The sequence below is a fragment of the Phallusia mammillata genome, chromosome 4 (genome assembly GCF_965637545.1).
Source record: "Phallusia mammillata chromosome 4, kaPhaMamm4.hap1.1, whole genome shotgun sequence".
Classification (NCBI taxonomy): domain Eukaryota; kingdom Metazoa; phylum Chordata; class Ascidiacea; order Phlebobranchia; family Ascidiidae; genus Phallusia; species Phallusia mammillata.
Window position 1 is genome coordinate 6,174,943 of NC_137255.1, and position 27,543 is coordinate 6,202,485.

The 27,543-nt window shown below is 38.7% G+C and overlaps 4 protein-coding genes across 4 annotated transcripts; 2 read left to right on the forward strand and 2 right to left on the reverse strand.

The window, feature by feature from the left end:
* The first annotated feature begins 202 nt into the window (after nucleotides 1-202).
* Nucleotides 203-27,543, forward strand: LOC145222621 (transmembrane protease serine 9-like). Its single transcript, XM_080088777.1, has 30 exons — nucleotides 203-230; nucleotides 864-925; nucleotides 1,243-1,394; nucleotides 1,713-1,808; nucleotides 1,875-2,036; nucleotides 2,112-2,280; nucleotides 2,645-2,786; nucleotides 2,899-2,916; nucleotides 3,170-3,291; nucleotides 3,781-3,864; nucleotides 4,274-4,397; nucleotides 4,502-4,615; nucleotides 4,799-4,860; nucleotides 5,139-5,290; nucleotides 5,366-5,623; nucleotides 5,730-5,895; nucleotides 6,064-6,208; nucleotides 6,445-6,465; nucleotides 6,962-7,030; nucleotides 7,404-7,519; nucleotides 7,741-7,826; nucleotides 8,024-8,160; nucleotides 8,422-8,532; nucleotides 8,698-8,759; nucleotides 9,076-9,233; nucleotides 24,737-24,829; nucleotides 25,580-25,737; nucleotides 26,177-26,325; nucleotides 26,675-26,822; nucleotides 26,968-27,543. Exons 1-30 carry the CDS (start codon nucleotides 203-205, stop codon nucleotides 27,537-27,539), a joined length of 3,936 nt encoding a protein of 1,311 aa, XP_079944903.1. The 3' UTR covers nucleotides 27,540-27,543.
* Nucleotides 12,219-15,909, reverse strand: LOC145222612 (uncharacterized). Its single transcript, XM_080088771.1, has one exon. It carries the CDS (start codon nucleotides 15,571-15,573, stop codon nucleotides 14,992-14,994), a length of 582 nt encoding a protein of 193 aa, XP_079944897.1. The 5' UTR covers nucleotides 15,574-15,909; the 3' UTR covers nucleotides 12,219-14,991.
* LOC145222613 (uncharacterized) lies at nucleotides 16,354-17,458 on the reverse strand. The gene is made up of 2 exons (XM_080088772.1): nucleotides 17,081-17,458; nucleotides 16,354-17,019 (listed from the first exon to the last, which is right to left on the reverse strand). Exons 1-2 carry the CDS (start codon nucleotides 17,133-17,135, stop codon nucleotides 16,589-16,591), a joined length of 486 nt encoding a protein of 161 aa, XP_079944898.1. The 5' UTR covers nucleotides 17,136-17,458; the 3' UTR covers nucleotides 16,354-16,588.
* On the forward strand, nucleotides 17,543-24,347 carry LOC145222270 (uncharacterized). The gene is made up of 4 exons (XM_080088361.1): nucleotides 17,543-18,479; nucleotides 18,712-20,822; nucleotides 20,977-23,005; nucleotides 24,157-24,347. The coding sequence occupies exons 1-4, from the start codon at nucleotides 17,543-17,545 to the stop codon at nucleotides 24,345-24,347; spliced, it is 5,268 nt and encodes a 1,755-aa protein (XP_079944487.1).

Below are 27,543 nucleotides of genomic sequence, written 5' to 3' on the forward strand. Positions count from 1 at the left end.
AAAGCACACATGAGGGTCGCGTTTTGTTGGAAAACCTATGTAAGGGGGTCGCGTAAAAGATGTTAGGAGCTTGCTGAAAGCTGGGACGTTTATGCTCCTACTAAAGAGCTTTGTTTCAGATCGCTGTAACGTGAATGAGTTCACATGCTGGAATGGTTCTTGCATCCCCGAAACCAAACACTGCGATCTAGTGGATGATTGCATGGACAACAGTGACGAAATTGAATGTGGTAAGCAGTCATTACGTTAAGCGCCGACTGAAATTTTGTTTTTTTAAAGAAGAAACCACCGGTTAAGGGAAAAAACGTTATTGTGGAACTCTTTTTTACATTCATGGCAATGCATCAGCATGACACATATTGAATCGACTTACGTCAGTTTTTAAGTTTGAGCTAACACCTATCATTTGCTGACATATCTGTGCAGCTTTAGCAATAAGAGTTTGGCAAATTTGACATGACGAGATTGGGGTTCATGAAACCTCGACTTTTCGATAACGCGGTGATACTGCATGGGCTGGCACTAGCAATTCCACCAAGGAAATTTTAATAGGTTTTCTAAGCGTTAAGCATCTGGATTTTGGGCAAGAAACTCATCATTTCTACTCAGTTACCAACGCTAGGATGTGATGGTCGCAAAAAGTAAGGGTTTTTTCAGCGATTGTTGTTCTAAGTTGCTGAGCTTTCACAATTTGTTTACATTTTTACTTCCTCGCAACCAAACATTTGCCAAATATATTAACAGACTTTATTAAACAATGATTACAAACAGTTCTATGCCTTGTATGTAATTCAATCCTTAGTTATACTTTTTCAACCATGATTACTGCGGTTTACGATTACAACAGACTGCTTTGTTTTCAGCACATGATTCAAGAAACTTGTCTGAATGCGGAAAACCCTCGGTGGCTCCACATTTTACGTGGGTAAGCTTCGAATTGCAGTTTGACAAATGCATGTGTTGCAGGTTCAAAACCGTGGCGTAATAAAATAGGTTTATATTACATTACTTTGTTTGTTTCATCAACATCGTTAACATGATTGGGTTACACCTCAACAATATAGCAGAGTTCAGTTTGCAAATTTTCCTTTGTGTTGCTAAAATGTTTTGGATAACAACTAAGTCGATTTTGTTTATTTTTCTTATGAAAGTTCTGTTTATATACTAAACGAGGAACTTTACTTTTGAAAGTTGTGACATTTGTTAAGAGCATTGCCAACATAAGTTCAATATGTATTGTAGGATCCTCGTATTGTTGGTGGCAATGAAGTCAGCTCCGAAAGCTGGCCGTGGCAGATTGCATTGACATACTATCCTGGTGGCAGATCGTTTTGTGGAGGTTCTATCATCAACGACAGATGGGTGGTAACCGCTGCCCGCTGTGTAGGCTATGTGTATAGGTAAGTAAGCCGTTAGTCACAGGTACAAGTTCCGTCTATTAACCTGTCCATAATTTAGGTGTCTGCCTTGTGTTGCACCATTTTGGCTCTCTGTAATTTTAGACCCATTAGCCATATTTAAAAATTGACTGTATACCTCTTGTGCCTTTTTTACTTACCTGTGTGGTAACTGTCAGACTGCCTAATATTCCGCCATTTACCTATGTCACTGACTACCTTGTGCTAAAGAGTTTTCAGATAAATTTAATGAATGGTGCAAAACATTTTGTGCTCTTATATGCTCACCGATCGTAATCTCTACCATTGATGTAGAACACTACACGTTGTTGCTGGACGCCATGAAGCTAGCGGTTTAATTGACGAAGTTTCAATACAGGTCGAACGTATAATAATTCATCCAATGTTTCTGTAAGTATATTGTTAAGGTAATGTTGCTCAGAAAGCGATTATGATATGTATATATTTTTTTTTCAGCAACTCATTTAGGGTTTCTGACATTGCGTTATTGAAACTAAACTCGTCACTGAACTTTAGCGACACCATACGACCAATTTGCGTCCCCACAAACACTTCTAATTTCTATGTTAAAGCTGGGTTAATATGCGTGTCCACAGGATGGGGAGATACAGGTAAAATGTTAAGTGTAATTTATTGTAGTACTACGCGGACATTATTAATGTTATAACGCTTTGTGCGATTTTTATGGGTAAGTTTGATTGTAACGGTTGATTCTTTAATTCCAGATGAATTGTTCCAAGTGAGGCTGCCAGCAGTGGCAAACGAGGAATGCCATCAAATATACAATCGTTCCGGAGAAACCATTCACGACAGCAACATATGTGCTGGTGATGTTGAAACTGGAGGAGTTGGTCCTTGTCATGTACGACTTAAACTTTATAACTTAAAATGTGAAATAGTGCAATGAATCTCTCAACTGGAACGAAATACCTATTTTTGTACATAACCTCTTGCAAAAACACATCACTTGTTATAACTTAGTTTTGCAGTTTTACCTTAGTAATATTGATTTCGGACTAAGTTAGGACTTTGTATTTCAAAAAGGTGTCGGGTTAAAAGGTGTTTTTTGCGGTTAAACTTGCAACCAGTATAATCTGTTCCAGCGTTTGTTACAAAAGAATGACAAGATAACTTGCAGTTACCGATTTTATTTGTTCTGTACCTATTAGCTTTACCAGAGAAAGCACAACGTTTTTTTTAGTTTGCAGTTAAAGTTTTGTTTTCAGGGAGATAGGGGAAGTCCCCTAACCTGCTACATCGGAAACACTTGGTATTTAATGGGAATAACATCATGGGGTTACGGATGCGGTACAAATGTTCCTTGGGTGTTTACAAGGGTTACTTGGTTCCATGACTGGATACAAGAAGGTAAATGAGATGAAACTAAACCCTTTCAACATCTAATAAAATTAAAGCGTTTCAGTTAAAATTAAAGTCGAGTTTACTTACTTTAATTTTAATTGTACATTTATTTTTACAGTTATGGCGAGGAAAGTGGGTGAGTAGTGCAGTAGTTTGTGTGTAAAATTCGAACGTAAAGTGACAATAGTGGCGGCAACCATATTGGTGTAAGTAAAAAGCTGTATTGGTATATCGTATCGGAAAAAAAAAAAATAAAACGAAAAAATCCATAATTTTGTGTTTTTTTGCTTCGGCAATATCAGCTAAATGTTGTATTTATGAAACAACAAATCTTGATTGACAGCACAAAAGAATTTGCATCATTGATCAACCCAGTTTTGTTTTTGCAGATAGCTGTGGAGACAGGGTTTTTACAGATATAACTGGTAATTTTTCTTCACCTCAGTTTGATGGAGAATTGCTGCCATACAACAAAGTTTGTGTGTGGACAATACTGGCTCCTGAAAACTTGGTACTTTAAGTCCCGCAAAAACATAGTTAGCGGAATGTTGAACAATCATTAACAAATTTAATTTTTCTAAATAACCCTTTTTACAAAACGCACCTAAAAAATAATATAGTTTTCTGCTCAAACTATTCCTAAACGTCATATAATAGTTGAATACCAATTTTTATACATATTTTTGGAGGTTTAGCCTGCAACGGGGTAATGGAAACAAAAACTTGCAATTACAACACGATAATATGCCGATGTAACAAATGAGTAACATGATGATCATTGTCAAACTGTCGAATGTAAAAGACAATTGGCTAAACTTTTATTTTTTTTGCATTTAAAATAACTTGTTTGTACCGATCAGTAATTTGGTACAAACGTAAATGACCTGTAATTTTAAGGGTTAATGTTGAAAGTTGAAAATCAGTTAAAGTGGTAGTTTTATAAACGGGTTTAAGCAAAGAGATATTGCCCACACTTTTGTTAAGTCAGGTTCTTTTTCAGCTGATCGAAGTTCGATTCGTCGACGTAATTGATCATGCCTATTGTCGTCAAACCCGACTGGCAGTTTACGATGGGGAGAGTCTTGTAAGTGCGACTAATAGATTTTTCCACTTTGATTTTGTTTTTTTGGTGAGGACTATTTGTTGCTCTTAATTCAGAACAGTGGCGTAACCAGGGCAAATGTTTCGTGTTACAGGTGTTTTGCGTTTGGGTCGGGGGGACTTTATGGCCCCGCTATACGAGCTGAAAGCACTTTTTAGTTCCATAGCCGGAACAAAAATTTACAAGTTGGTGTATAACACCGAGTAATGGGACCTACATGCATTGTCAAAGTGTTTTGGGGAGCGAGCAAATTCGCTTTGGTCTATTCTGGCTGCGAAAACTAAGACATGTAATACCATTGTTGATTCAAAAGGTGCATTTCCAAATCGCACCACTTTTTGTTGCCACTTTAACTGCAGTTAACTTGGAATATTCTGCATATTTTTTACAGTACACAAATTATGAGCATTGTCTCTATCTAAAATTGCAAGATTTCATTTCATCAACAAACAATGTGACATTTGTGTTTCGAGGAAGTAATAAGTTTTCAATTCACGTTTCCTGGGAAATGAAAGGTATTACTTTAATTTGACGTTAATTGGTTTCGCTTTTTATCCCTAATGGAACGGGTTGGGGTTTTAAAATTACCCGTAATAAACACAGTTATAACATTTTTCAGAGAAATGTAGAAACAATGGCTTTGCTTGTTGGGACGGATCTCAATGTATTTCTGAATCTTCGACATGTGATGGAGTAAGAGATTGTGCGGATGATAGTGATGAAATTGAATGTGGTGAGTGATAGTTTGCAGTATGTTTGTTGACGTTATATGGAATTGTTAAAACGATCGACATGCAATAAATTGTAGGGTCAAATTTGTCAAAAATACAACATAAATTCAATACCTGTTGGTTGGTATATTTTTAAAAAGTATTAATTACGTAAGCTTAGATGCTGTGCGTTGTGTTTATTTCAGCTCAACCATCATCAAACTTTGGTGAATGTGGAAAAACAGATGTTGCTCCTGGTTTTACTTGGGTAAGAACAATACATGATTTGGAACGGAATAATAGTAAAACACGTGTTTATTCCATGTTTTCATTATTTGCAGATAAACGCTTATGACTAAGCTTTTTTTGTGTTTTCATTATTTGCGGATAAACGCTTCTAAAGTTTGTTGAAAGAAGGTGAAAGGTATTTCAACTAATATTTTAATGGCACCTGTTGTGCTTGGACTGCAAAATCCTATCAAACAAATGGAAGGCGATTAACAATACTTATATTTTTAAAATCTGACAGTCTAAACTCGTTTACAGAATCCTCGTATAGTTGGAGGCAGCAAACCTACCAATGTTTCATCCTGGCCTTGGCAAGCATCAATCTATATATATGATTATTATGCGAAATGCAGTGGTTCAATCGTCGGCTCAAAATGGGTCATGTCGTCTGCTAGTTGCCTACAATATTGGTACGACTGGTTGTAAATGCATTATACGTTTAGCACATAGAATAATGTACTGCGCGGTTGTCGATGTCCCTGCAGGAATAGCTATGACCTATCGGTGGGGGTGGGTCCGAACGGAACTTTCTATACAGTGGTGTCAGTCACTTCTCATCCCAACTATGGGAATTACTACAGCGACATTGAATACGATATCGCGATTGTAGAAGTGTCTCCAGCGTTTACATTCTCATCAACACTTCGACCTATTTGTCTTTCTATGAACGACGATGACATCAAGATAGGAGAAACGTGTATCGCCATTGGTACTGGTTATAATGGTAAGATTTGTTCTAACTTGTTTAACTTAAATTTCTTAAATTTATTGAAATTTTCTTAAATTTATTGTTGATCTTGCAGGAAGAAACTGTTAATCATTAGTTTTTGTTATTAAGCCATACTCTAGTCTTTCCCATGGTTTTGCAGGCGTGGCATACGATTCGAAACTGTATCAAGTTCGTCTTCCGGTTCTTGACTACAAAACTTGTAGAAATTACACATACCACAATTTTACCGAGGACGCTGTATTTTGTGCTGGATACACTGATGGGAGAGAAACCGGTACATGTTATGTAAGTCTGTATGCAGTTGAGTGTACCCAAGTCTTTTGAACTACTTATAATGGCGCATAATGTGAGGTTACACCCACCGAACAAGTAACTTTATAGTCTTAGCCGTTTTACGGAATATTTTCCTAACATACCGACGCAAATAAAAAGAATTGTTTTCGGATGTTATAGAGTGACCAAGGTGGCCCACTGATGTGTTTAATTGAAGAAAATACTTGGACTCAAATAGGCGTCGCCTCATCAGCCACTACCTGTTATTCAGGAATACCCAGTGTCTTTGTAAAAACATCTTTTCATGCTGAGTGGATTGCCAATGGCAAGTTTTCGGTTGTTATTTGTAACGCAGAAATATTTTTTTGTTTTGGAAAATTGACTAGCTTAATCAAACGAAGCCTAATACTTTACGGTCTAGTGTATTAGCTTAATATTGTCACCTTTCAAATTTGTATGAATGTAGGCTATTTCGATTTAATTATGTTTTGGTCAATATCCATTTGAAACATATTGCACGTTTTCCATTCACACAAGAAAATTTATTATTTTTATTTTTAGTGCCAGGGAGACAATACAATGGTGAGTTACACACTTTACTTAGTTTCTTAGTTCGTTAGCTTTGTCATTAAGTCTCGCTTTGAGTTGGTCAATTTATATGTTAAATACAAACGGTAGAGCTAATAGCATCGGTATTTTCATATACAAAAGTACAAACCTAGATCAAACCGATTAGCCTAATCACATACCCATTTCCCCAAATTATTTAGTACCAAAGAAATAAAACCGTTTAAACGCTATTTTTGCAAAAAATAGTGCAGCTATGAGCCCAAGTGCTAATTTACTCTTTTCCAGGTAAACCTAAGTAACTATGACGCCCATCTACAGCGTCAGTGGTTCCTTGGAACTTAAAGAAGATATTTTTTAGATCATGGTAATTGTACAGTAAAACTCCGATGGTACTAAAGTGCCACGTGACAAGTCCACGATTAATGGGTCCAGTTCTAATGAATCTCCCTTTTGCTTCTAGTCCGCATTAAAAATGTGTGATACACATAGCCTGGAACATTTTTTTCAGATCCAAGTATGCCAAAAACCTCCACCAGTTTTCCAACACCGCCACCGCTTACTACCATCCAACCAACGGGTACGAGTATGAAATAAGTTTTTTTTAACTGTTTTAACTGATTTTTTCTTATGTTTTTTGACATGCAGTCAGATGTCTTCCGTCCTTATTTCTAACCTAAGATTTTTTTTTTTTTCGACGACACTTCAGCAAATATGAACGCCTTTATTTCCTAAAAATGTCCTAATTTGTGACCTACTTTCGTACATACGAAACAAAGACTACTACTAGCATTAACAGCACAGTGGCTACCAAGATTAGTTTGTAGAAGTTTCAGCGAATATCTATTTTAGCGTATGACGCAAGGCTAAAATCAAAACAAACGATTTGAAATCAGTAGCCTGAATGCAAACATTTCCGTCAACTCGTTTTGAACCGATCAAGTTTGTTACAGGATGTGGGTCGCAAAACTACACGTCATCGTCTGGTGTTATTACGTCTCCCGGTTACCCTGGAAACTACTCCAACAACTTGCATTGCGAATACTTTATTTCTGCTTTGCCACACTTGGTAAGTGATTTAGAAAGTCCATCTTTTTTCACAAAAAATGCTTTATGTAATATAACGCATAACATCGAACATTTAGAGTCAATATAGATATTTATTAAAACGTAAAGGCAGTTTGCCCGCGCAATTGCTGTATCCTTATTCTAGAAATATGAAAAAATATTGCGATTTTTAGGGTTTCTTTTGCTTATTTTGGTGGATTTTTTTAAATTATCTATTTACAGTTGATAGAAATCTCGTTTGGTCGTTTTGATATCGAAAATCACTACCATTGCATTTGGGACTACTTAGAAGTTTACGATGGTACAGAACTGGTAAGCGTAAAGAACTTGATTATCCTTAGAATATCTGTTCAAATGGTAAGAATTTCAAACATTAACATCGCATACAAGCCAAACGAAAACTGTGCAGCAATATAAAGAAAATGCCTAAAATAAACATATGGAGTAACAAAACAAAAACGTTTAAACAATTCACGAGGAATCTACCGAGGGCATGTATACCCTTACTTTACACTGGAACACGATTATGTGGTGATCAAGCCCCATGGAACTTTGCAGCGTTTTCTACAACAGTGCGTATTGTTTTTCATACGGACTATATCCAAGTTCGAAGTGGGTTTGCATTATCATGGCGGACAGCAGGCAAGTAATGTCCGTATTGTTTAGAATAAAAAGTCTCAGATGTCCATCTTTACCCTGTGGATTTGTATCTCTAATCTAGCCTACTGTTCTTTTTGCATGTTCCCACGATAACATTTTTTAATCATATTTTTGTCGTTCCAGCTGCTTAGCAGTAAAAGTGGTTTAATTTATGCCTGAGAGGTCATACAACTTAATCAATCTTAACTTCTTGTAAATTATATGGTTGCTAAACTACTTTCCATTAGAGTATCTATTTTGCAGTGCGCTGCAGTGATAGTCAGTTTACGTGTTGGGATGGAAGTTGTATAGCGGAGATCCAACATTGCGACGAAGTCGGCGACTGCCCACATGGAGAGGATGAGATTGAATGCAGTAAGTAAAGTACTATTGAAATACAAGCAAGTATTGCCCATGTAAACAGTTTTTTAAACATAACCAATCATGGGTTAGGATTTTTCTTTAACTGCATGGTAATGTAAATGAACTTACGTAGATGTAACGAATTTGCATTTATTGCAATGTTATGTTGGATTTCAGTGCAGGGATTGGGATCCAATGTTCATTGTGGAACTGTTGACGTACCACCAAGTTTTTTATGGGTATGAGAATTTGCATTATTCTTCAACATTTGCCTTATTTTTGCATATCTAATCCAACGTAAGTATTTCAATATTGTTTAAGACTCAAGACATAGTTGTGAAAATAGTCACTCGTGTTGACCTCTAGTCAAGTTAGTTATCCTTTCACCCAAACGTGACTTAAGCCGATAGGTATTAGGTTTTCAGCACTAGAATTCTATACGAGTCTGCCAGATTTTATACAGAAAACGTAAAAATGTGTGGTTGATGATTGTGTAAAAAATGTTTCAGCTATTCCATGAAAATGCATATTTAGCCCAATTTATTCTTGCTTCAGAATCCTCGTATAGTTGGTGGAAGTCCCGCAGAACCTGGTTCCTACCCGTGGATGGCTATGCACACTGATCAACAAGACAATCTTGTCTGTGGTGGTACCATTATCACTGACAACACCATTCTTACCGCTGCTCACTGTGTAGAGGAAAATTGTTATGGGTAAGCTTTGTTGTTAATGCTTTTCATTAGGGTAAGATTTAATGTTACTAGTTATAAGTTTACTCGTGCTAAAACGAATATCAGTAGTAGGGAGATGGGCCGTAGATTCTCCAGTTCCGTGCAAGACATCCGGTTACCTTGACCTTGACCTTGAATACGTCTTAAGACTTCCGCAGGAAGTCTTGGCTACACGTCTTGGTTTCCGACTTCCCCATCTTGAACACGTCTTGGTTTCCGACTTCCCCATCTTGAAGACGTCTTGAAGATGTGTATTTCCCCATTCTTGAAGATGAGGCCTTTTCCTGACTTCCGAAGGAAGTCTTACCTTGGTGCAAGTATCCGGTGACGTTGCAGGTGTTTCTTGGAATTTCAAAGGCTGTGTAAGACTTGCGCAAGACCTGTTTATTACCTGGAATTTCAAAGGATGTGTAAGACTTGCTCAAGTTTTTGACGTACTGGAATTTCAAAGGAATTGCGCACGTTTTTGACGTAGTCAAATAGATGTATTTGTTTGTTTGTTTGTTGCAAGAAAGTGGGTCATGACTTTCATAAAAAACAACCGAGTTAGTAAACCTGCCAATAGTTACGTCATAGACTTATTACTCTGCGTTTCTAGTGTCAGCTGTCGTGTTTCATCGGATGAGCGAGCGCGCTTGCGCTCGTTAGATTATAATACAGGTATTGTTCGTTTTACGTGGAATTCCAAAGGAAGTGTTGTTTAAGACTTGCGCGCAGGTCCCTTTGTGATCAGCACAGCGACCCGAGAAAACTTATGATAACATTTGGAGTTTCTATGGCTGAGTTAAAAACGCGTCGTCTACCAGCTGTGGTAAATCGCACGGATGAGCGAACGCGCGTCGCGCTCGATTGCGTATCGGATGAGCGGCGCGTCTCGTGCGCGTCGCGGGCTCGCGCGCGGCGTTTCGAATGCGTAATCCCGGCAGAGATTGTTTTTTTCGTTTCGATCTTTTTTTATTTCTCTCTCACACACACACAAGTCACACACACACACACACACATAGGTAAGCACAATTAAAGCAGTTTTTGAAATAGTTGTTGCACGAAGCGATCGTTTGCGCGGTAATTACTTGAAAAACAGTCTACAAATGCGTCAAGCGATATGTCACGCGCCATGGCCATAAGAAACAGGATAACGTAATGGCCGCACACCGTTGAATGAAAGCCTTGCAGTCTGACAGTGTTATAACACCAACGGTCGACGGCGTTCTCGGTCATGAATAAGTAAAAATCAGGATAGAGCATCAAGCCATAGCTGTCGAAATAGATACCCTCTCCATCTTGATTGAAATAAGCAGCTACCCAATGTTCACCTTCTTCGTTTGAGTTGTCTGTGTTAAAAACGAAACCGCAAGGAACTGACTCGGTAATAATGTCTTCTAGTTGATCTTTGGCAAAAACGCCTCGAAAAATTCCTCTGGCTTGAGCATCACCGTTCAGTATTGTCGATATCGTAATAGTGTCCATTGTTAAGCGGCGTAGTCAAACAGAACGTTGCGATCACGGTCAATTTCCAGAACGTTGTCGAACTCGGTGTAAATAATTACGTTAACGGTTTCTGTCAAGGCAGACGCAAACTGTAACTGCAAGCGGATATTACCTTGCTGTTTTAAAGCAAAAGTAGGTGTTTGCGATAAGTCAGGTGTCAAATCGAAAGCGTATAAGCAAAAACCCGATTTGTAATCCTTGCGCGAAATATCTAAGCCTTCATCATTAAAATATTTTCCAGTCGCGGTAAACAGTGACGTATAACAACGCATAAACTGATCGTTTTCATAATTGGGTCTTAACACTTTAGAGCAGGGGCGGGCAACTTCTCCAGTCGGCGGGCCTGATATGGGAAAATGAAGTACTTGGCGGGCCGGATTCCTAAATCGATACATTAATCGCCTATTTATCCAGTGATTTAAAACGGATTTTTGACCACCTAAACCAAATACAATCAAGAACGTCACAATTACAGTACAGTCCAAACAATCTAACTGATATAACATAAAATTATTCACCACAGCAAATTTAATGCATACACCACAGACTTGGATACTGCTGAAACACTAACTAGGTTACACGTGTGGAAACAAAGGAAACCGTGAAAGCAGGCCACACACAAGGTCGGCAGTTATGTCGTAACAATGGATGTATGGTGCAATGGTAACAACGGCGGGAAAGTTTTTTGCTATTGGGGAGCGTTACTGTCCGTTACAACTATAATTTGACATAGTAAGCAAGTAGTGGGGGATTGCGGCAGACTGTGGTCGCGGGCCACATTATCATGTAAGACCAGAAACTGTCTGCGGGCCGCTCAAAATCCCGTCGCGGGCCGGATCCGGCCCGCGGGCCGTATGTTGCCCGCCCCTGCTTTAGAGGGAAAAGATTTTGCACCCTTAAGCAATGCAATGTAGTTTACATTAAAGTGTTTAAAATTAAACGGGTTTTTGGAATATTTCCCGTTAAAAGCACTGTTCTCCACCAATCCAATTACAACTCTCCGAGGTGTTTGGCCCATAAACAAATTCTGTTGGTTGAGATCCAGATTGCCACTTCCGACACTTAATATTTTGACGTTGCTTCGTCGTATCGGATAGAGCGCGTTTGATTTTTGTAGCGCTTTGACATGGGCGAGTTGTACTGTTGGATTGATTTTTAATTTTCGAATAAACAGACTCATATCGAGTATAACGATTTTAAATGTTGCAGTGTCGACACACATTAAAGAAAATTCGTTTGAATTGCGTATGAAACGAAATTTGAGACCTACGCCGTTCAATAAATATTTCTCCTGGTTACACAAGTCCAGATGCGGTTTGTCAAATAGATCAACCGTTTTGCTGCCGGCAATATACGACTTTCGTTTCGAAAAGCCCCCATTACCATTTCCTATCGTATCGAAATGGCCTGCCGTATCTTTAAAATAGAGGCCGCTTGTCAAATGGGACTGTTTGGCAGCCGGTCCAAAAGAAAGCAAGGTTTCGATGTAGGACCGATAAGCGTACGTGTTAGCCGAATTCGTCACCAACTTATCGTTGACCGAAAGATCCAATTGAGAAAATATGCTGTTTGCGAAAGAATTAATCGTAGACACCTCAGCGCCGGCGTCCAAATCGCTTCCATCGGCTTTGGTTACCTTTAACCTTATTTGAAAGTAGGTATGGAACAAGTCGATATATTCGTCACTGGCCGCTGCAATGTGGAATTCGATTGGCGACGTTTGACCGATGGTACTTATCGGTAGATATTCGGTAAAATAACCGTCCTGACAACTGTTTTGAAACGCTGGCACACAAAATAAGTCTAGTTCGCTTTTTATTCCCTCTTGAGATTTAGGGTGACACGACATAACCGATCTAACTGAAAATGTCGTCACGTTTCGTTCTCTTTGCCGGACGTTGGCGACTGATTCGTCGAACTGGGGTATTGTCTGTTTTATTCTTTTTCGAAGCAGTCGTTTTTGCTCTTGTGCGTTTCCTTGGTTTTCGAAGATTTTGTGTAAATATACCAAAAACGTTTTTTCCCGCCTCCTTGCTTCGTTGCACAGCTGCAGTTTTTGGATTTGCTCCATCTATGACGTCACTGGCAAAATTAACACCGGACTTCAGTAACTGGCGTCCGACGGTTTTTGCTCCGCTTTTAAGCAAAGGAACAACAGACCTAGCGAGACCGGCCAAAAGATTACCCAAACCGTGACCCCTCTGATTTGCACTCCCTTGAAAAACTGGAAATCCCGAGCCGGCTTGATTCATGTAGTACGACTGATAAGGACAGTTTGGCATCGTTTCAAAGTTCATGTCTGTTTTATTGGACGCAAATGCACGTTAACCACAACGGTGCCACTCTCAAATGGTACTGGTTTCCCAGTGGAGTCTCTAATATCGATTGTCAGCGAATCAAATACTGTTCTTTGCATTTTTAAATAACGCAATTTTTGATAGTGTCGATGTATGGTTTTAGTATAATTAACTCCGTCGGTTGCAATAGTCGCTAACAGCGGCGCGTACACGTCACCGACCAAGCGTTCTTCGAGTAGATCACAATAAACATACAACATATGTTTTCCTTGTTGCAAATCGAGAGGTCTCGCCGCAACGTATGTACCGGCCGACAAATAGCCTGTGTTAAAACCCATGATAGCGGCCAGTTGTGGGCTCAGTTTTAATTGATCGCTATGTACGACCAAACGAACCCGGGCCGTTGTGGCTATGTATCCAATAGTTACAACGCGTTCAGTTAACGTCAAAAGTGTTCGCAACGCCATGAGAAAATGGTTCACCGTATAATGACCGCCGGGCAATGAATAGCGATTTGTCCCCTTGGCATTTTTAATTTTCACCCAGCCGGCGCCTGTTTGAATTGTTTGCCAAGTTTTCGGTAAATATATCTCGTCCAGTGCCAGTTCCCACTTTCCATTGAGATTGAAAGTTCTCGGAAATTTTGTCATGTATCGTGTCAGTGTGTTGTCTGGAAAATAATCCATACTACTGTTGCTGGGGAGTGTCAAGTACATCGCTTCTTTGTGTTGCATTTCTCCGAAATCTAAATTTTGGATTGGGCAAGATATATCCCAGGCAGCTGCTCAGTAAGCTTATCCACAGTTGTTTTTCGGGTTGATTTGGCACGGTAATATTGTAAATACTAGCTACGACCACGGCATATATTAAAGCAATCTGTGCAAAAAATAAAATTTGACTGCTTTTGACCAGCTCTTTAGACATCTTTAATCGATGAGGCGTCGATCCAAGTGTTAAAAGAATTTGAGTAACCGCTCCATTTCACAAGATATTTGTGCTTTTTTTTCGCTAAAATTTTCTCAATCCGAAAAAATTCCGGTGGTGTAACCTTTTGCAATTCGCTTTCGTAAAACGTTCCTTGCAGAATTTCGCCACGCAAATCTTCAATTTTATACACAGGCGGCTGTCCTGGCACTCGCTTTGTGACTCGAAAGATTTCCTCTGACCACTGAGCGCGAAAACCCTTGTCAAAAATTCTTTTGTAATGTGAAACTCTCACAGTATCTTTTGGTTGAAATTTTTGTTCACGAATCGGCTGAGGTTGACCGTATAATAATTGCCAAACTTGTTCCTGATTTGCATAGCTGACGTCAGAGGGCGCGCGACCTATGCTACGATGGTAGGTGTTGTTGTATGAAGAAATCAGGTGAGGTAGCGCGTCAACATAACGCTTGGTATTGCGCAATGTCATGAAACGAAATATTTTATTTTTAAAAGTTCTGTTAAATCGTTCAACCACTGAAGCTTTGGTTTCCTGATTGCTTGTCGTATAGAAATCAATTCCATTTTCTTTGAGCAGCGTTTGAAAAGCTTTTGATTTGAACTCCAAACCGTCGTCTGTTTGCAGATACAAGGGTTTATTTTCTTGCAAAATAATTGAAAACGCATCAATCATTGACTTCGATGTTTTGTTTTTGATAGGCTCGACAAAGGCAAATTTCGAGAAAACGTCTATACAAGTGAGCAAAAATTTTACATTATCATTTGACACCGACAGAGCCCCCACATCTATAAGATCGGCTTGGTACAAAGAACCTATTCCAGATACAATCACTTTGCGTCGGGGAAATTTCCGACGCGCTTGCTTGTGTAGCGTATAGGTGCGATTACCAGATAGCCACTTTTTTACGAACGATTTGTTTTTAATTTTACTATATCGTTGCAGAGCGGCTAAACCACCCAAACTGCCTGGATTTTTCGGTATGGCATATGTATTTTGCAAGGTCTGTTCCATTTCAGTAGGCTTTCCACTCTGGTGAATTTGAGTGCATAAAACGCCAGCGTTCTCTGTTTCCAACTAGATCCAAAGGTAAATTTAGTTCTTTCAAAGCATTGGCAAACGTTTGCCAACCACGTGGGGTAAAATTTTTCCTCTTACGTAAAACGTCTTGAACGAGGTCCACAATGTTTGTTTCGGGAACGACACGATCTTTGTAAACAAGCTGGTTTCTGTCATTCCACTTTATATGTGAACTACGCTTCAGCTCATCCAATAAAACGCGAGCCTTTTTCTGTAATGTTTTAGGTGTTGCCGCGATCACCAGTTCTTCGGTTTGTTGTGTTTCTTGTGGCCCGTTCTCATTGGAATGAGTCGATATGCTTGCGGGTATCGTCGTTTGTTTCATTTTCTTGTGATATTGTAAGTATCGTTCAAGAACTTCCTGGTATCGCGATATTTTTTCGTGATCATTCAACGAATCTTGTTTCAAGATATTTTCCATTTCCTCATCAAGACGCGATAAAACTTTTGTTGTTGGAGCAGTATCCATAGGAGAAACCATTCTAGGGTCCATAAGAATTAATTTTCGGACTGACATTACTTTTGAAAAAGTTTTGTCACACCGCCAATTATTGTCGGAAGCACAGTCCCTATTAGTGGGCCTAAAAGCGCAGAAAGAAAACCACCCTTTTGATTAATCAGTTTTTTCTTTTGTGCAAAACCGGTTCGCTTGCTTGCCAGACAACGAATTTTGTTTTTGTAAGGTTTCAATTTACGTTTTTCTATGGCAGTTAACGGGACGTTGCCCTTGAGAACGTTTGAACAACACTCGGCTATACAATTCAGAAGATCTTTGTCGGCACCGTTTAAAATCAGTTTCTTAATTCTCGGGGAACTCTTGTCCAACGCCTGCAACACAGCGTGATTTCTTGTCAACAAGTCCGACGGCATGATTGTAAATGAATCAATATCACAGTTGTATTTCAATTTAAACCCGAGGTACATACACAAACAATTCATCACCAGGAAAAACTCCTGTACGTAATCGTAAAGTTTCGTCCGTTTCCTGCTTCAAATCAATTAACAAATACCCATAAGCACGCGCTGTAGCATCAATAAATGACTCGACAAGGACTTTTGAATTACCGGGGTACATTTGTCGGGCTAAATGATTAATCTGTGATTTATCTCGAGGGTTTTTAAACAGAATTAAATAGTGTGCGTTTAACGAAATGGTTCTCTGTTCGCGTCCACAGTGAAAAATATTTTGAACTAAATAAATAACTGACAAATTTTTATGGTGACAGCCTTTCGTAAATAAATTAGTCACTGTTTCATCTGTTTCCAGCAGTAAATCGTCAATGACACACAGAGAATTTTCAGTCAAATTCTTTATTTCAGAAAGCCCCTCATGAAATACTACATCAGGGAAAGTACGAAACCAGTTCTGAAATTCACCGTAAAACCAAAAAACACGCTTTGGAACTGGACAAAAAATTTCTTTTAGGTGACGAATAACATTTCGAGTAAAATAACTTTTACCACATTGCGATGGGCCACTTACAATGATACTGCTAGGATGTGTAAACTGCATTTTCAAAAGTGATTTATTTTCACACTTGTGAGGTCTTTTTATCTGCGGCAAATTCGCCTTCTTTTTTAAGGGCGTCGCGGAACAATTTTTCTATGTCCTGCAAATCACTTGTCAAAGATTTACTGGTTTCATAAGATGCAGTGTTTAAGGCTATTGGTTTCAAATACGCTATAGGTGAATATAAAACGCGTTCTTTGAAGACTAATTCTGATGCATAATCGCGACATTCCTTTTTCAATTCTTCGATACGTCCATAAACTGTTGTTTGACAGCTCGATCCGAGAATATAAATTATTTGCACTCGAAAAAAATTGTCGGTACATTTAGGAAACGCTATTAAATAGGACATTTCTTTGAAGATGTAGGCGGCTATATTTTTTAATTGGTCATAGTCAAAAAATAGATTTCTTGATAGGCGGACGTGCAATGTGGCCAACCGAAGTTCACTATCTGCAAGAAAACAAGACATTAAATGTAGTGCAGTTTAATAAAACAAAACATACAAGCTTACCTTGTCTTTCACGGTTTAAGTTCAGTTCGGCAAATACAGCTTTGGCAGAATCCATGGTGTTTGTTTCAAATGCACGTTTCAACACTCAAATCGCTGCGGTTTTATACCTATATTTGAGGCAGGTTTAAACCTGCCTGGGCACATCTGGATGGCATCATTTCCTGAATGAACAGCTGCTTATTGTCTCTGTTGCACCACATCCGTGAAATAGGTTATCAATTAAGATGATGGTATGAGGTATACTCGACCGGTTTTCCAGAATCGATCTATGTAATTATTTTGCTTGGAAAAAAACAGACACGTATTTGCGTCAAACTAACCATACGACTTAACTTCACGTGATCTTATTTCACCATTGCCGCTGCTGCAAATGAGTTAAGAAGTTTATCTATTTTTGAAACAACTAGTTTTTACAAACGTCTCTTCAAAAACAAGATTTAAGTAACAAAAAGAATGGTTATAATGAAAGACCAAGCAACAGGTGAGGTTCTTTTACCGCTAACAGAAAGTGTAAGTGACAGCCGATTGGACGCCTCGTTTGATTCTGATGTGACAAATATTTCTGATGGAGCTTTGTTGCCTGAAAGCGATACTGCAAACATATCGAGTCATATTTCCGAAGGTTGTATCAGTCCTGTATCGTATGACAGTGATGACCAAAGCTTATTACCTGAAAGTTATATAAGCAGATGTAGAATGGATCCATTTTTTGACCGACCTAAGGGTTCTAAAGAAATGTATTTTCCGGGAAATACACCTAAAAACAGCCCTGTGCGCTTTGAAGATCTTGTTAGCGATTCAGATGACGACGATTTTGAAACTCCTTCACCCGGGTTTAAGCCATTCAAAATGAATTTGGAAGCAAAGTTAAAGGCTCACGTTTTTGATAATGATGAACAAAATGATTTCTTTATGGTGGATAAACCTCACGCTGCACGGAAACTATGTTTCGATGCTGTACAGGAAAAACGGGATTTTCAGAAAGCCTGTTGTAGCAAGAGTTTCCGAGGTAAAAAATTCATACCGAAACGCAAAAGTCCACGAACAAGATCTGAACATTGGGCAATACATCGCGAAACGCTGTGTCAATTCACGCGCCGTTGTAATGAACAGCAACGAGCTCTAGATCTGTGCAACGAGGGCTATTTAAGTGGTATTGAAATTCTTAACGACTCAAGTTCAGCTCTTTCACCAGCGAAAACAAAGATTAAACGAAGCCCTGTCACGCGTTTACAGCACGCTGAATTTAGACAGAGACAGCAATCTAGTATGGATGGTTTGATTTATGACAGCGCTGATGAACCGTCAATAGATTTTATGATCAATTCTTACTGTGCTCAAACGCAATCTCCTAATCAAGATGATGATGAGGATGATGAACAGGTCTTAAACGAAATTGGTCAGAAAATTAAAAAGACATTTTACAATTTGTAAAGGGCGTCCTGTTTGTGTGGGTTTTGTTTGCTGAAAAAGACAGTTGTTTATTTGTAAGGTTTGTTATAATAATAATATAGCAATCTGTTTTATGTATTTTACCTTTTTGGTGTGAAAACAGATTTTTTTTTCAGATTTGTGTGTGTGTGTGTGTGTGTTTTTGTGTTTAACAATCTCTTTGCGTTGTGTTTTTTCAGGTTCTAGGAAAATGCCAAACTATTTTTGTCAACTGTGTTTTCGTGAGTTTTTTAACGAAAGTGCTTTAAACTATCATTTGAGACATCATGAACTCCACACCAGAGGCGAATGTCCGTTATGTGGCGGTATATTCAAAACAAGATTTTCTGCACAGCGTCATTCGGTTCATTGTCAAGGCCCCCGGAACTTTACCTGCAGGATATGTACTGCACGCTTTCAACAGCTGAATGCCTTGGAGTCTCATTGTGATAATCAGCATGGTGCAGGTATGTCTGTCCAAAACCCACAAATACCCATAATAGCACCTAACGAACCCCAAGTGATTGTACCGGGTGCCAACAACCCGCCCAGCTTTTTAGATGCTGAAATGCAAGCTTTTTATAATAGACATTGGCCTTCAATACGTTCGAGCCATGCAGTTGGTCAGCCTATAATGGATGTTTATAACTTTACTTATGACGACATGGAACATTTGCAAGATTTGCGAAGCTATCTACTCCAAAACTTTCCATATCAAGCCAAGATTTCATTAAGTGTGGGTGTTATTTTACGAAATCAGGAATCCAATCAATTTCGCTATTTTCACGCTCACCAGGGACATACAGCGATGGACGAGCCGTTCTCGTTGAACACAACAAACGATATAGATAGATTTATCGAATTAGTTCGCGATTTAGATCTCTTGGAAATTGGAAGCCAAAATCGCGAAGACACAAAACACTCCGCAGAACTAATTACGAATATAACTTACTATGTTTACAAACCAAACGGACAAAACCCTATCGGCGCTAGGGTGACCAAACTGCCTAAGTACCTGAAAGACAGCAAAGCCGTTCATTCGATGCTTTGTGATTCCCATGGTAAAGTGTTTAAAGATAATCTCTGTTTCTTTCGCTGTTTGCAAAAGTGGTTTTTCATCCGAGGAAGAGAGCACGATTTATCGGAGTTGTACAATCGCTGGACTTGTGAGGGCCCGTGCGACTTTAAAGGCATACAGTTCGCGGATTTGGAAAAATTAGAACAAATCTTTGAGGTTTCTATAACAGTTTTTGAACTAGTTCAAATAGAGGAGAAAATAGTGGCACGCCTTGTTCAACGATCCACCATTTGTCTTTTGAAGAAAGGAAAATTTCCGAAATGCTTTCTCAATTTGTACGAAAACCACTTTAGTTTAATTAGTGACTTCAAACGCTATACAAGAACCTTTGCTTGCAAAATCTGTAGCAAGATTTTTGATAGTCTTTATCGAGTAAAACGCCACGAACATCAGTGTACAATGGTTACCAAAAGCATCTACCCGACCGGGGTTTATCACTATAATCATTCAATTTTTCAAAAATTGGAAATGGAGGGCTTTGATCTGAGTGGTTGTGATAAATTCTATTCCTTTAGGAGCAGTTTTGATTTGGAGAGTTATTTGAGCTCAACAGGCGTTCCCCCAAGAACAGAAAAGACAGAATATATTGCCCAACACAAGTTGCTATCGTTTTGTGTGTCAAGCAACGTCCCTGGATATGAAACGCCTTATTTTGCTGCGACACAAGGTGATTCGATGAGTTTGGTCGCCAAAATGATAGATTATCTGATAGCGATTTCGTCACATGCCTATGAAATACTGCTGCAGAAATACGAACAACTTATATCGGCTATAGAACTACAATTGGAAACACGAGCATCTATTGAAAAAGTAGAAATGGAGAAGCTTCCCTTGTACACGCTGTTGCAAGAATTTCACAAGTATTTAAAACAGCTGCCTGTGTTCGGTTTCAATTCTGGTCGATATGATTTGAATTTGATTAAAGCAGATTTAATCAAAATACTGCACATACGTAAACTACGCTTTGATGTGGTTAAAAAACAACAAACTATTTTATGTTTGACTACAGAAAGTTTAAAGTTTTTGGATATAAGAAATTTTCTCGCACCGAATATAAACTATGATGCATACCTCAAGGCCTACGGTGCCACTATGAAGAAGGGCTATTTCCCTTACGAATACATGACGTCACTCGACAAACTGGATGATAAACAACTGCCACCGCACAATGCTTTTTACAGTCATATCAGGAGCTGCAACATTACTTCTGAACAATATTTACATTGTCAAGAGGTAAGTTTGTTCCATCTACTACATCACACGTATATATATAGAGAGAGAGAGATAGATAGATAGATAGATATGTATGTTTATTATATGTACATAATTATAAATATATTTGTACATGTGGAAATGAAAATTTACAATGTGGCTTTTTATTGTTTAGATCTGGAAACAACACAACATGACAACTTTGCGAGACTATCTAAGATATTACAACACTTTCGATGTTGAACCTTTTTTGCAAGCGTTGCAAACACAATGTGACATTTACAGAAGAGATTCTTTAGATTTATGTAAAGACGCCCTTTCAGTGCCCGGTTTAACCGATAAACAACAAAATGAATCTCTTCCAGATGACGTAGCGATAACGATGTTTGGCAGTAAAAACAAAGATTTATCTTCTTTGATTCGCGAGCAAATAACTGGGGGTCCCAGTTTGATAATAAATAGATTCGCTGAAGCCGAAATAACCAAAATCAGACCCCACGAAATCGCTAACCCATTAACCTGTAAAAGGGTGATGGGTTTTGATTTCAATAGTTTATACATGTTTTGTATGCAAAGTAAACTGCCTGTGGGTTTCCCTATTCGACGATTTCGTGAAAACAACTTTAAACCCGAGTTCCCCTATTACCATTCAAAAATCGCTCACGAATGGCTCCAATACCAAGCTTGGGAAAGAGGACAGAAGATTTATCATGGGCTCAATTCCAATGAGATGCAGTTAGGATCGAGACGTTTACGGGTAGACGGTTTTGAACCCCCAACAAAAACGGTCTTCGAATTCCATGGTAAATATTACTTCTTTTGCTCTCCTATTTTTATTCATTTTAGCAGTAATAATGTTGTTTTTAACACTAATTTCAGGGTATACACTTTACAAGATGATTTTAATTGTTTTATATCTTTTATTTCAATATGCTGTCGATGGCACGGGTGCCTACTTTGTGAACTTGACCCCCCAAATTCAACACCACCGAAGACGCGAGAACAACTCTATGCTGCGACAGTGGAAAAGACAGAATATCTTCAATCGCTTGGCTACACGGTGATTTACACTTGGGAATGCAAATGGAAACTTTTCTTGGCGTCTAACCCTGCTGCAAAGGCCTTTGTAAAGAACCTGCGACTTTCACATCAATACCAAGGTGAAATGACAGAGCAACAGCTTATCGAAAACATAAAAAATGACAAGATATTTGGCTTAATACAATGTGACATTTCAACTCCGGACCATCTACGTGCTAAATTTGCACAGTTTCCACCGGTATTTAAAAATATATCGGTTTCAAGAGACGATATTGGGATGTACATGCGTGCATTTGCTGAACAGAACCATCTGCTAAAGAAACCTAAACGACAATTAATTAGCAGTTTTACAGGAAAACAGCAATTAATCGCATCACCGCTCGCGCGCTACTATCTAAAATTGGGATTGATTATAAATGAAATAACACAATTTGTTGAATATAAAGGTCTTGCTTGCTTTAAGGAATTCGGTGATAAACTTGTAGCAGAACGTCGTTTGGGTGATGTTTCCTTAGAATTCAAAGCGTTGAGTGATGTCTCAAAATTAAAAATGAACTCGTCCTACGGCCGAACCATTACGAACGTAGCCAAACACCGAAATGTGCAATACGTAGATGCCAAGGGTGCAGCCAGACTGATATCCAGCAAACATTTTCAATACTTATTGGACTTGGAAAATGGATTTTATGAAGTCGTAAGTAAAAAGAAAAAATTGGTTTTCAAATATCCAGCCCAAATCGGTTTCACAGTCTACTCGTACGCCAAAATGCATTTATTATCATTTGTGTATGACTTTCTCGATTACTATATTGACCGGAAACACTATGAACTTCAACTTTGTGACACTGACAGCATTTACCTATCGTTGAACTTGAATTTGGAGCAGTCAATTCGACCGCATTTGCGTGACGAATATTTTCATTCCATAGAAAAATGGTTTCAACGGCCGTTTTGTCCAAAACACTTCAACGATTTTATTTTTGCAAAACGCCGTGGGTTAAAATGGGTTATGCAATCTTGTTGTGAACAACAATTTGTTTGGGATAAAAGACGATCAGGGATTTTGAAATGTGAATTTGAAGGTCAAGGCCTTATCGCTCTTTGTTCAAAAACATATTACTGTTTTGGCTCGACAAATGACCCCGATAAGATCAGTTGTAAAGGTGTGAATAAACGTCAAAATGACTTACGACGACAAAATTATTTAGATGTATTAAAAACACAAATGGATTTTACTGTCTGCAATCAAGGTTTTATGCTTAGAAACGGAAAAATGTTTACTTATAACCAATATAAAAAAGGTCTAACCTATTTGTATTGCAAACGAAAAATTAAATCAGATGGTATTTCTACTGATCCCCTGGAAATTTAAAGCTACACTTGTAAAGTTTGATGTCGGGGTAATTGTTTTATTCTTTGTGTTTTCTTTAATGTATGTTTATTTTATGTGTTTGCATTGCCTGGGTTATTTCAATGTACATATGTTTTCTTTTTGCTCGGCTATATAAGTGTGTGTGATTTTACCTGCATAGCGCCCCGATAAAACTTATTATAACATTTTTTGACTTAGATAATTTTCTTATGGCCATGGCGCGTGACATATCGCTTGACGCATTTGTAGACTGTTTTTCAAGTAATTACCGTGCAAACGATCGCTTCGTGCAACAACTATTTCAAAAACTGCTTTAATTGTGCTTACCTATGTGTGTGTGTGCGTGTGACTTGTGTGTGTGAGAGAGAAATAAAAAAGATCGAAACGAAAAAAACAATCTCTGCCGGGATTACGCATTCGAAACGCCGCGCGCGAGCCCGCGACGCGCACGAGACGCGCCGCTCATCCGATACGCAATCGAGCGCGACGCGCGTTCGCTCATCCGTGCGATTTACCACAGCTGGTAGACGACGCGTTTTTAACTCAGCCATAGAAACTCCAAATGTTATCATCAGTTTTCTCGGGGCGCTGTGCGGGTCACAAACGGACCTGCGCGCAAGTCTTTGAAAAAAGACACTTCCTTTCCACGTAAAAAACGAACAATACCTGTATTATAATTTAACGAGCGCGAGCGCGCTCGCTCATCCGGTGAAACACGACAGCTGACAGTAGAAACGCAGAGTAAAAAGTCTATGACGTAACTATTGGGGGGGGTTTACTAACTCGGTTGTTTTTTTATGAAAGTCATGACCCACTTTCTTGCAACAAACAAACAAACAAACAAATACATCTATTTGACTACGTCAAAAACGTGCGCAATTCCTTTGAAATTCCAGTACGTCAAAAACTTGCGCAAGTCTTACACATCCTTTGAAATTCCAGGTAATAAACAGGTCTTGCGCAAGTCTTACACAGCCTTTGAAATTCCAAGAAACACCTGCAACGTCACCGGATACTTGCACCAAGGTAAGACTTCCTTCGGAAGTCAGGAAAAGGCCTCATCTTCAAGAATGGGAAAATACACATCTTCAAGACGTGTTCAAGATGGGGAAGTCGGAAACCAAGACGTGTAGCCAAGACTTCCTGCCGGAAGTCTTAAGACGTCTTCAAGGTCAAGGTCAAGGTAACCGGATGTCTTGCACGGAACTGGAGAATCTACGGCCCATCTCCCTACTACTAATATCAGATAACTGACAAGTTCAATATTAACGTTTGTACTTGACTTAGGTTTGACCACTTTGCCTTAAAACAAAATCATGTTTAAACAGTTGTAATGCGTGCTGCTACTTTGTACCAACCAATTTTACAATAACGTTCTAGGCCAGGTTATATTGGCGCTATAGTTGACTCACTATAGTAGGCATAAAACCAAATAATTTCAAACGTCAACAATAAATACGACTAGAATATTTTTTGGTGCATTGTTCAAGCATATTACCTGTAGTATCACTTACATTAATAGACTGAAGGTTCGAGTTGGTCGTCATTACCTGTATGGGAACGAGAGCGATCAGACGTTTAATGTGGATTCCGTCAAAGTGCATGAAAACTACAGGTAAAGTAAAAACGCAATTTTATTCTCTACTTGTTTAGAATGCAAAACAAATAAACCCGGGCTTCTCACACAAGTCAAAAGAATCTTATTCTAAATCAAACTGTGGTGAGGATTCTTATCCTAAAACAACGTATTTTTCACATCACACTAACAAGCTGTAAAGGGTTTAAAAGGGACGCAAATTGTTTGTTTTTGCAAAATACAACTATTATCGAATGTTTAAAAGGTCTACTCTGTACTTCAAACCTTGTTGTACCAAAAGCGGTGACTATGTTACGTTAAAGTGGGAAAAATATTTCTTTGAATGAGCGTGTGGTAGCTTTGGGCTTACAGTAAGTAACGAACAAAAAATATAGTGACCGGCAATAAAATGCTTTAATTTGCCTGATAAAAAGTTGGAAAATACGGTGTTGTTTAAAAGGAGGTATAGCGCCTTATTTTTTATGTTACAGATAAAAATGTTTTGTTTTTTTCATGGGGTATATTAAGTCTTTGCGATTCTTTCAAAAATGTCTGGGGGCCTCTAAAGGCCACAACCATCACGTTGAAAAGCCCTTAACTAAACTATCCAATAGGTTTTCAGCATCAATATACCCAGACCCCAAATGGATTACAGCAAAATCACTGGTATAAGCACATGCTAATTTGATAGTCTAATTTCGTGTTTTTTTGTCGGTAAAGCAAGAACACTTGATAGCGGTTGGTTAGTTTAACTTCACATAACGCTTCAAGTTTTGCAAATCGTTTCAGCAACACTGCTGAAGGATTCGACATCGCCCTGTTGTTCTTAAACGGAACAATCAACTTTACGAGAATAGTGAAACCGATTTGTATCCCGCCTTCATCGCAAGGAAAGTTCGATCTAAAACCTGAAATGAGATGCATCGCCACTGGATGGGGCAGACCTGGTGAGAAATGCTGCATTAAGTAACATTTTATTCTACATTTTTTTAATTTGTACCAAGTCTGTTTTTAGCCAGCCAAATTCCAGTCACTTTTTCCATATTTAGTTTACAGAAAAACATATGTGGTCATTTCGATATAAGACCAAAACAATAACCCGATCCGAGTTATTTTTGCTAAGGATAAAGTCAAGGTTACAGCAACCTATCTTGTACAAGGGTAGAAGAATCCTATAAAGGATTTTAATTATTCAGCTTGGCTCTTATGTAGCACAAAAGTCGGTTTGGATGTAGCAACATACTTTTGAAGACAATTAATAAGTTACTAAAATAAGTTACACTAGTACTAAACTACTAAACTTACCATGTAAAAAACCGAAGAAAAGATTTAAGATTGCTTTTGCTGTAGTTTTGACATAGAAGCTTAATTTGGTTGTTTATTCAGCAAGTGGAGGTTCCTTTCCAACTGAACTTTTTCAAGTTCGTTTGCCGATTGTCGATGCAGATAAATGTAACAACAGTTTTTCTTGGCCGTTGTTGAACTCCCAAATTTGTGCTGGCGACTACGACAACGGAGGCATTGATACTTGTCAGGTAAATAGTGCAGAATACGTTTTATTTATTTTAATAAATAAAGTACAAACCAAAGGTGCACAAACTTGCCTGCAATCGGCATACAAAAAGTCTGAGAGGCTGCTACGCCAGTAATCTATCTTTCCAGTACAACAAAATCCATTTAGACCAGTTGTCAAGAAAAGGTGTTTTCTTTAATTTGCTTCGCCAGTATAGATAGTACATTCTTCAAAAACCATTTTCCGATAGCGAATGCGACCATAAGGCCACAGGTTGTGCACTCCAGATCTAATCAAACGTCAGCATATGACCCTTATTCCTTAGAACAAAACCTAAAAATAAGTAAGCACAATTATAAATTCATGTTCAGGGTGACTCTGGTGGACCACTTATATGTCTGTTTGGCGAAACAGCCTGGTATCAAGTGGGCGTGACCTCGTACGGTTTAGGGTGTGGTCTTAGTGGATATCCGGGCGTTTACACAAGAGTTTCTTCCTTCTACTACTGGATCATGAACAGTATGAGCTCGTATTTGTTTTATAAAAAATATACCTGTGATTGTTTTTCTCATTGCTATTGTTTAAAGCACAGTGCAGGAAATTCACTCGATATGGTCGGTGGGATCTATAGGCCTTTTCAAAGTTTTTTGTTTTTGTTTTATAGATGTAAACTCGACCCTACCTTCAACACCTTCTCCAAGCTCTTCCAAAGTCACACCCACAACAGGTTCCACAGTGGCACCCACAATAGGTTCTACAGTCACACCGACTATAAATCCGTCTAAAGTCACACCAACAACAGGTTCTACAGTCACACTGAACACAAATCCGTCTACAGGTTCAACCACGGCAGCTTCTACAGTCACACCCACAACAAGATCTAACGTAACACCGACTATAAATCCGTCTACAATCACAGTCACACCCACAACAGGTTATATAGTCCCACTGAACACAAACCCGTCTACAGATTCAACCACAACAGTTTCTACAGTCACACCCACAACAGGTTCTGCAGTCACACCCACAACAGGATCTACAGTCACATCTGCTACAAATTCGTCAACAGTTACACGCACAACTGGCTCTACAGCAATACCAGCTACAAGTTCGTCTACAGTAGCACCCACAACCGATTCTACGGTAGAACACACTACAAGTTCGGCTGACATAAATGGATTACAGACCATTTTAGTGCTGATCACTGCAATGTTAACCTTATATTTGACGAACTAAACAA

Bases quoted from the DNA above. Each gene is read 5' to 3' on its own strand.
- LOC145222613 (XM_080088772.1), bottom strand. From the start codon at position 17,135: ATGGATTCTGCCAAAGCTGTATTTGCCGAACTGAACTTAAACCGTGAA. The intron at 17,020-17,080 runs GTAAGCTTGTAT...GTTTTCTTGCAG, and splicing joins CTTAAACCGTGAAAGACAAG to ATAGTGAACTTCGGTTGGCC.
- LOC145222270 (XM_080088361.1), top strand. From the start codon at position 17,543: ATGAAAGACCAAGCAACAGGTGAGGTTCTTTTACCGCTAACAGAAAGT. The intron at 20,823-20,976 runs GTAAGTTTGTTC...TTTATTGTTTAG, and splicing joins AATATTTACATTGTCAAGAG to ATCTGGAAACAACACAACAT. The intron at 23,006-24,156 runs GTGTGAATAAAC...TTGAAATTCCAG, and splicing joins CGATAAGATCAGTTGTAAAG to GTAATAAACAGGTCTTGCGC.
- LOC145222612 (XM_080088771.1), bottom strand. From the start codon at position 15,573: ATGTCAGTCCGAAAATTAATTCTTATGGACCCTAGAATGGTTTCTCCT.
- LOC145222621 (XM_080088777.1), top strand. From the start codon at position 203: ATGGACAACAGTGACGAAATTGAATGTG. The intron at 1,395-1,712 runs GTATAGGTAAGT...CCATTGATGTAG, and splicing joins GCCCGCTGTGTAGGCTATGT to AACACTACACGTTGTTGCTG. The intron at 25,738-26,176 runs GTGAGAAATGCT...TTGTTTATTCAG, and splicing joins CACTGGATGGGGCAGACCTG to CAAGTGGAGGTTCCTTTCCA.